At 42.1% G+C, this 9,547-nt stretch overlaps 1 protein-coding gene across 5 annotated transcripts in view; it reads right to left on the bottom strand.

Moving 5' to 3' along the window:
• Positions 1 to 3,020: 3,020 nt before the first annotated feature.
• The window catches only part of NBN (nibrin), a 72,905-nt gene continuing 66,378 nt past the window's right edge, over positions 3,021 to 9,547 (bottom strand). For all 5 annotated transcript variants that reach the window (XM_054018844.1, XM_054018845.1, XM_054018847.1 and 2 more), the window contains one exon: positions 3,021 to 3,199. In XM_054018844.1, coding sequence (XP_053874819.1) covers positions 3,169 to 3,199 — 31 coding nt within the window. In that variant the 3' untranslated portion in view covers positions 3,021 to 3,168. The remainder of the gene's footprint in view (positions 3,200 to 9,547) is intronic.

The raw sequence follows: 9,547 nt of genomic DNA, 5'->3' as shown, positions 1-9,547 counted from the left end.
TCAGAGATTGAGACTCATTTCAGAATACCTTATAGCAGGGGTAGGCAACCTATGGAACGCATGCCAAAGGCGGCACACAAGCTGATTTTCAGTGGCACTCTCACTGCCCGGGTCCTGGCCACAGGTCCAGGGGGCTCTGCATTCTAATTTAATTTTAAATGAAGCTTCTTAAACATTTTAAAAACCTTATTTACTTTACATACAACAATAGTTTAGTATATATTATAGACTTTTATAGAAAGAGACCTTCTAAAAACATTAAAATGTATTACTGGCACGCGAAACCTTAAATTAGAGTGAATAAATGAAGACTCGGCACATCACTTCTGAAAGGTTGCTGACCCCTGCCCTATAGCCTGATGGTTAGGGCATTCACCTGGCTTCAAGTTCCTGCTCTGAATCATGCATGCTTCCAGTTGTCTTGTGTGACAGGTATCAGATCTTAGGTGTGCTCACAGCCTATGGGATCAGGCCCTAGTAGCAAGATAGGTTTGAGAATCCTGCTTTGGGGCTCAACTTGAGTTAAGGGTCCAATCCAAAATATGGTGTCAGCATTTAAGCACTTGGGTCCTTTAGGCTCCTACTAGGTTAGATGGCGGCTGACTGGGGGCTTTGCAAAATACCAGTGGTGCTGAAAATGTTGGACATAGGTATCTAAATGCCTTTGTGAATCTGGGCTATTAGCCCTGTTTCACAGGTAGGGAAACTGAAGCACAGAGCAATGAATGGACTTGATCAAGGTCCCCTAGCAGGTCGGGGCAGAGCTAAGTTCTCCTGACTACCATTGCTCCACTGTTAACCTTTTCTTCATGGCCTCAACTTTGTCCATAATTATTCTGTCTCTTCCTTGGTTCACAAGCATCCCCCTTCCCTTATAGAGAATGAAGAAGTTGTCTTGTGGCTTTTGGATGACTTCTGCTTATTTTTCTTGGACAGAGCCCCTTTCTGTTTGTACAAGGAGTCAAGATAAGAAACTGCATTTCTTCTCATTGGAAGATAAGTAACCTGTGCAGAAGGAAACTTTCCCAGAAGAGGAATAGAAAAAGGGATAAATGCTCATTACAGCCACCAAATAAATAAAATCTGGCTCCCTGCACCTGCAGAGCTACTGGCAGGTTGAGCAATTCTTAGCATTCTCTTCAAAGTGCTTGAGCTGTATGTGTCCTGAGGAAGAAGTGGGCAAGCCATTTGTGAATGATAATGGAGAAATGTAAAAAAAAAAAAAAAAAAAAAATACTTCTCAGTTTCATCTTGTGCCTTCTTTTTCCACACAATGTGAAAGAACAGACTTCTTTATAAGCCAAATGCTGCAGCCACACACGAGTACATTTACACTTGGGAATAGTTCCCTTGACATGTGCTTTAACTTGAAGCACCTGCAGATGTGTTTGACTAGGGCCTATACATTATATACTTTTGATTTGTGTTAGTAGGGCTTACTGAGATTAGAGAAATAGCGGTGAAGTGGGTTTTGAAAAGATTCCTAGTGCCTGTGATGACTTTTAACACAATTGGTCCCAATAAATAGGTAAGCAGGTTTTGGTTCTTTGTAGTGTTTCAAACTCATTGACACAACACTTTTTCCTACTGGAACAGAACAAATGAAGAAAGTTTAAAAATGGATATTTGAGGTGATCTGATTTCATTGAAGTTTTGTTTAAAATGAATATTTTCATTATAAAACAGTACAGTAACTTCACTCATGAATTTGGTACATGACAATACTGAAAAGCTCAGGTTCTCCTCAGCTTTGAAGACACCAACTTTGAAAATTCTAAGTAGCTTTGGAAACAGCAGCATGCTGATTATTTTGTTTAACAATTTAAGAGAAGTCAAGGGTTTATGTTAAATCTCTCATTCAGTGGGTGGGGCGAAGGCCTAAGAGCCAGACACTTAGGGTATAATGTATTCATAGCAGCTCATCCAGTGCTCTCACAAGAGTAGCAGTTGACTATTGCCGACTTAAAGTTATATATTGGAATCTAGATCAAGCCTGTTATGAAAAAGCAGTATCGGGGTATTTAAAAAAAACTCTGACTACTTGACATGTAAAAATAAATGTATGTTTGATAGCTGTAACCTACATTGATCATTTCAAAGTGGCAGTAACCATCTTGCTAACACATGGAACCTGATTTTCTGACTCTGAATAAGTTGGGCACAGTTTTCTTTAACAGTAATCAAAAAAAAAAACCACAAGTGTGAACACTGCTGCCATCCACAGACCTAAGTTTCTTCGACTACATCTAATGCTGTGCATCATGTGAATAAAAAGTTAACCAGACCTGTTAACCACAAGTCGAATCATAGCTAGCAGGTTCTAGACCGGCTTTCCTTCACCTGGTGTGGAGAGAGATTTTATTCTGAGCACACTAACAACAATGCTGTTTACCAGTTGGATAACATAGTTGTCAGAATAAAATCCCTGTCTCTAGTGGCAGGAAAGTTTTAGAATTCTGCCATCCACAACCATACTGTGGCTACTATTTCAAACCTAATAAGGGCAGAGTCATAGATAACATTTAAAATAAAACCCTGCATCCCATTAAAAGAGGCTTATAAAGTTTCACTTTAAATAACAGAGCCAGTTCTGTTGCAGAAATGCAAACAGGTGCTCAAGTTAAGTCACCTTAAGATTAAAGGGTTGTTTTAAACCACTGTAGGTAGTTTACAGTGTTATTAGAGCCATAAGAGGGATGGGGGTGAGGTAATCTCTTTCACCAACAAAAGTTGGTCCAATAAGAGAGATTGCTGCCCCCACCATGTCTGTTTTATGTAGTTTGTGTTTGTGCTTTGAGCCCTATTGTACAGCAAATTATTACTGTTACACAAAGAGCTAAACAAATTAACTGGGTCTTTTTTCAGAACAAAGAGAGTAATAGCAGAAGTGTAACTCAAACAGACAGAAGAAGGCTTGAAGTGAAGCCTTAATGTTGTACTATAGCACTGCTTTGAAGCAAAGGAGTTTGAAGTCTTCAAACCAGAAATGTGGACTCTAGAAATGCCAAAACAACGTAAAACTGATTCTGTTTTCCTTTAATAAAAGCAGGACTTAAAACAATTATTACAACAAGAGAATTTAAACCTCCTGTATATATTGTACACTGGAACCAGCAACCATGGTCTCAAGATGATTTTGCTGTAGGTTCATTATAAATTCAAGAGAATTTATCTTCTCCTTTTCACATTAGGATCATATCTGCAGTAAAAGGGAAAAAATGTTATAAGTAAATGGATACCAACTATTTATTTCAGATATTCAAAGCTAAATGTTTGATTTAAACAGTTAAAAATTGACATTTCCTTTTCTGATGAGGGCGAGGGCAGGAGCACGCTCTACTTCCACCTAAGTCAATAGATGTTGAGGGTGTTCAGTCTCTTGCAGCACTGTGTTTTTTTATTGCCAGTAAAATAAAAAGGGTTACACCTGGACTGTGTGCCATTTCTAGAATTTGTGAGTGGTTTTGGTTAAAAATAACTTGGTAACTTACTACCTTCTGGGAGTTTTAGATGCTTTAATATTGCAATCAAATGAAAATCTGTAGACATATTTCACCATGAAAGCTGCTATTTCTTGCTGCAAGAATTTTCACAGGCTAATACTGAAAGGACTTCCTCTCAATAACAATGAAGTTACCGATAATGACCATGTCATATGCTACAACTCAGTTCACAGAAGCATTTACCAATTCCTTCCACTTCTCCTCCCACACTTGATTCTTCTCCAGCTCCTACCTACCGCTTGATCTTTTAATGAACTTTTTTGATAGGGTACAAAATGATTAACTAGTGCCCAGGAATGTGTTTATACTTTGAATTCAAACCTTGTCCTTTTTTCTCTCCAGGCCTGCCTCCCACCCCCAGCCCAAAACACGAACAAAAAACTTCACTTCTTTGCTTCTAACCTGCTTTGTTTTCACAGATGAATAGGTTACAGTCACAACCGAGTGATCAGGCAGTTTTACTTCCCCTAAATCTGATTCCATTTACTAAGCTTTCTTCTTTCTCTCTCTCAGACAGGAAAATGTCTCAACTTGTGAGCCAATTTACATCACCACTTAACTAGAAATGTATTACGGGTCACTGCTGTTCCTAGGCAACTCATTTATCCTTTTTGGCGGCGGGGGGGGGAGGGGGGGAGTGGGGAATGAATTGTGAATAACTATCACAGGCTGCATGCTGTTAATACACTCAGAATTTGGAAAGGCTCCTTACATGTTTGAATATGCTATAATATTTATACTGCAAATCACTAGTTCAACTGGTGAATTAAAAATGTGTTCTGTAATAGCATACAGGATTTTATTTTATTTTTTTAACGAAATCACATTTTGTTTAAATTACACATAACATGCAATTCAAGTCCCACAGCTACTACTAGTTCCCTCAGATAGGGAAACGAAAGATACAGCATATACTTTTTGGCTGACTGGAGCAGGATGTTTGGCTATTTCTGCACTACAAAGCTTTTAGCGACAAGGTTGTGTAGCTACAGCTGTGTCGCTAAAAGGCACGCAGTGTAGCTGCTCTTTATCGGCTCTCCTGCCACCAAAGAGCTGTTCACACCAGCACTTGTCGTCGACAAAACGTTTGTCTTTTGGGGAGGTGTTTTTTTAACACCTCTGAAAGACAAAAGTTTTGTCGTTCAGTTGCCAGCGTAGACATAGCCCTACACTCAACTTAATGGCATTTCTCCGCTTGTCTGTCTGGCTATAATGCTGTATGCAGTAGGATTGTAGCTGTGTTGGTCCCAAGATATTAGAGAGACAAAGTAGGTGACATAGATGAGAGTCAATCCATCCTTATCATCATATCCACTCATTATAATCCACACCCGAACATAGCCACTTTATGAACTTCATACCCTCATATCTCAATGTCTGTACTTTGACCCATCAACCTTGTATCCCCAATCGGGGATATTGCAGATTATGTATTCCTCATGCCACTTTACCTTAAACCAAACTTTGCACCCTCGATAATCTGTATGTTATTCCCTGATAACCAGAAACTTCTATGCTCAAATCTGTTCACTATTTTTTTTTAACATCATCTTAATAAAATGTTTAAATCTATTATTGGACCAACTTCTTGGTGAAAGACAAGCTTTCAAGATATATAAAGGTCTGGGAAACGTGCTTAGTGTAACAGCTAAATACAAGGTGTAACAGATAATTTAGCATAAGTAGTTAACACATATTTCAAGGGACCATTCAAGGCCTAGGTGCTGACTCCATGAGTGCTCCAGGGCTGAAGCACTCATGGGAAAAATAATAGCAGGTGCTCAGTACCCACCAGCAACCGCGCAGATCAGTGCCTCCCCCTTCGCTCCCCAGCAGCCCCGTCGATCAGCTCCTCCCCCTCCCTCCCAACACCTCCCACCTGCCTCGATCAGCTGTTCTGCAGTATGCAGGAGGCACTGGGAGGGAGGAGGAGCAGTGGGGCAGGAAGAGGCGAGGGAAGGGCTGGGGCTTGAGGGAGAGCGGGGGCCAAGCATCCCCCAGCATCTGATTAAGCCAGTGCCTATGATTTAAAGTGAAGTGGCTTGTTACCCCTCCAGTTCGGTGGGGAGCAGTTGGGCAGGCAGTTTGTGGGATATAGATTGTTGTAATAAGCCATAAATTCCACTCTTTCTGTTCAGTCCATAATTTTTAGTGTCTAGCAAAGTTATGAATTTAAGTTCCCAAGCTTGTCTTTTGAAAATGTGCAGGTTTCCTTTGAGGATGAGGACTGATAGGTCAGAGATTGAATACTTTTTGCTAAGTGATCATTCTCTCAGAGGTGATAAGGTGTTTTTGTCTTTTCTCATTTTCCTGTGAGAGTTGTCGAGAGTGTAACTATTGTCTGGCTTCACCCACCTAGTTAGACATACCAACTGTTGTAAACTGATTGTGAGAGTCATGATTTCTGAGTAAAATTAAGCCTCACACATGCTCTCTCAATAGAGCTCTCAAATGTCAGGATTTTTTTTCATATTTCCAGTCAAACAGGAGTTACCCCACCCTCAAGCAAGGAATGTGGTTTCTCTATCTGGCAGTTAATTCCAAAGTACTTTGAAAGACAATGAGAATTCATTTACATATCAGATAAACAAAGCTATCAAACTAACAAGTGGGGAGAAGAGACACTGTGGCTACACCCCAGCAGGGAAAAGAAACTTCATATGGGGCTATGTCTACACTACAGCTAACGTTGGCATAATTTACGTCGCTCAAGAGGGTAAATACATCACCCCCCTGAACAAACTAAGTTACACTGACAAGTGCCGGTGTGGACAGTGCTATGTCGATGGAAGAACTTCTTCCGCTGACATAGCTACCGCCGCTTGCGGGGGCTGCAGTAGTAAAGCTGAGAGGAGAGCTCTCTCCTGTCAGCTTAAGAGCAGCTACACTAGTAGAGAGTACAAACTCTCTAGTGCAGTGGTTCTCAAACTATGGGTCAGGACCCCAAAATGGGTCGTGACCCCATTTTAATGGGGTCACCAGGGCTGGCATTAGACTTGCTCAGGCCCAGGGCTGAAGCTGAAGCCCAAGCCCCACTGCCCGGGACTGAAGCCGAAGCCCGAAGGCTTAAGCCCTGGGCAGTGGGACTCAGGTTTCAGCTACAGCCACGGGTGGCGTGGCTCAGGTTACAGCTCCCACCATCCAGGGCTGAAGCCCCCAGGCTTTGGCTTCGACCCCCCACAGGTGGCAGGCTCAGGCTTCAGTCCCCCTTCTTGGGGTCATGTAATTTTTGTTGTCAGAGGGGGTCACGGTGCAATGAAATTTGAGAACCGCTGCTCTAGTGTAGCCGAGCCCTGGGACATAAAGAAGGGGGAGGGCCAATCCTCGAATAAGCAATTGAATCAACTGGAAAAACAAACAAACAAACAAACAAAAAACCTCCTGCCATTTAAGAGTTCTAAAAGTGAGGCTTAATTTTACTTTGAAATCCTGTCAGCCGCCCGAGGCGTGGCCATGGCAGCTGCTCCCCTACCAGCCTGGGAAGTAGGAGAAGGGACCCACTGCAGCCTCCCAGACCTGGGGAGGGTGAAGAACACTAAAGAGCAGAGGTGAGGCTAGAGACTGCAGTGAGGAGGGTGGGGGCGCTGAATTGATGGTGTGTTCTGAGCAGATGGGATGAGTGCTGGGAGGGTGAACTGAGGGCGGCGGGGGTTGCTGGAGTGTGGGAGCTGAACTGATAGAGGTGGTGTTGATGGGGACCGGAGAACTGAACTGAGGGATAGCTGAATTGAGGGGATTGGGTGGGGAGAGAACTGATGGGGGACTGGAGGACAGGATTAACCGTTGGGCAGGAGACAGGCAGATGTGGTAGTGAGAGCTCCTGCAGCAGGGCCAAATACTAATTGTCCCATACACATACCCTGGGAATGGGTAGGGGAGTTCAAAAATCAAGAGACTGGCCTAAAAAACGCAATACAATCTTTTTACAAAATGTCATGATTTTTGGGCCAATCATGACTTTTGCAGGTCCGACTTGATGTTTCATCTCGGGAAGTTGGCAATACTACGTAGTTGCTACTGGGGAATTTAGTGCCCCTCATGAGGTACACATGAATATAATGCTGTAATTTTTTGAGTTTTGCATCCGATCAATTCCGAACTCCCAGAGAATGTTCTAGGCAGCAATGGGCTGCAGCCTATTGATTGTGGTGAAAATTGGGAAGGGAAAATGGGTGAGCCCCTTGCATATGGTTATTAGACCCAGCAACTTCAACCACTTCTGTAATTCTCTAGAGATAAAAGAACTGGCTGACGGCAGCCATCACCATAACATCCACTGCACCCCTCACCTCTGCCAATCCTCCCAGTAGATTTTAATATGTTGACATTGTGAATGATCTAGTATCTCCTAAGATGGGTACAACAATACTGCAAACTATTAGCTCCCAGACAAAGAAAAAGAAAAAATAAGGGTGGGTGGGAAGAAGGGACATGCAGAGTCTTTGACAGGGGGACCAGATGTGGTAGCTAGGGAGTACACAGAACCACTAGTAAATATTAAAACTAAATATCAAAAGCAGCATAAAAATAAACCGCAGCCTTGGTAGAATACTATGGTGAAGGGTGTTTTATAAAGGCAACAAAGAAAGTATTCTAACATGTTTGATGATAAAAATTGTGGCATTCTTTGATGATTTGTGCTCTTATTACTACCACTTCACAACAAACATTCTATGGCAAACAGCATTCTTTAATTCAGTTTTGCAATAATACCTGTAGACTAAGCACAAGATTTAGTCTCATATCTAGGGCCCTACCAAATTCAGGATCCATTTTGGTCAATTTCACAAAGGATTTAAAAAATCGTAAATTTCATGATTTCAGTTATTTAAAACTGAAATTTCACGGTGTTGTAATTGTAGGGGTCCTGACCCCAAAAGGGGTGGGTGAGTGGGTGTGTGTGTGTGGTACTGCTACCCTTACTTCTGCGCTACTGCTGGTTGTCCGGGAGCCCAGCTCTGAAGGCAAAGCCACCACTATCAGCAGCGCAGAAGTAAGGATGGCTTGGTATGGTATTACCACCCTTACTTCTGCTCTGCTACCTGCAGAGCTGGGCCCTCAGGCAGCAACCACCAGTCTCTGTCCGCCCAGCTCTGAAGGCAGCAGTGCAGAAGTAAGGATGGTATGGTATATTATGTATTGCCACCCTTACTTCTGCGCTGCTGCTGGCGAGGCGCTGTCTTCAGAGCTGGGTGTCCGTCCAACAGCCCCTGCTCTTGGCCATCCAGCTCTGAAGGCAGCGCAGAAGTAAGGGAGGCAATACCGCAATCCACCTATAATAATCTGTGACCCCTCCTGCAACTCCCTTTTTGGGTCAGGACCTCCAATTTGAGAAACACTGGTTTCCCCGATGAAATCTGTATAGTATAGGGTAAAAGCACACAAAAGACCAGATTTCATGGTCCGTGACACGTTCTGCATGGCTGTGAATGCTAGGGTCCTACTCATACATTATTCTACTGCTCAGGCATTTCTATTCTTTTTTACAGAGGAGTTTGGATTCTGTAAATTGTGATTTTTGCATAATTTTACCCACTGTAAAATTAAACAATCAGAGCTGGAATTTTTCTGGGTTCTTCCACCCCTAGTTAAAAGTTCCAACAGTAGCAGGTTTAACGAGCAATTAAAAATTAATTCTTTCTAAACAATCATATTGTTGGTGAAGTTGCAAATAAGGATTTAACTAAGTGAATGTGTGTGAATTGAGAGTCACTCTCATGATTACTGGGGGGGAAAAAAAAAAAAAAAAAAAGAGCTCTAGCAATAATCATAAAATACTTCATTCCAGGTTACAATCTATACATACACATACAAGTAAACTATATAGTTTACAATACATATCATACAATTTGCATATGTTGGAACAGTGCCGAACAATACAGTGACTTTTAAAGAGAAAAACTGAATAAAGAGAAGCAGACTGCCTAGCAGTGGGCTTCCATTTTTGTTTATTATTAGAGATTGGATTAAGACTCATGCCTAGGAAAAGAGGATGTAGAGAGGCAGAGAATGAACTGGCCAAGGAATAGTGTGGAAGAAGAATC

Source organism: Malaclemys terrapin, chromosome 2 (genome assembly GCF_027887155.1).
Source record: "Malaclemys terrapin pileata isolate rMalTer1 chromosome 2, rMalTer1.hap1, whole genome shotgun sequence".
NCBI classification, from domain to species: Eukaryota; Metazoa; Chordata; order Testudines; family Emydidae; genus Malaclemys; species Malaclemys terrapin.
This window is presented reverse-complemented; position numbering and strand designations above follow the sequence as displayed.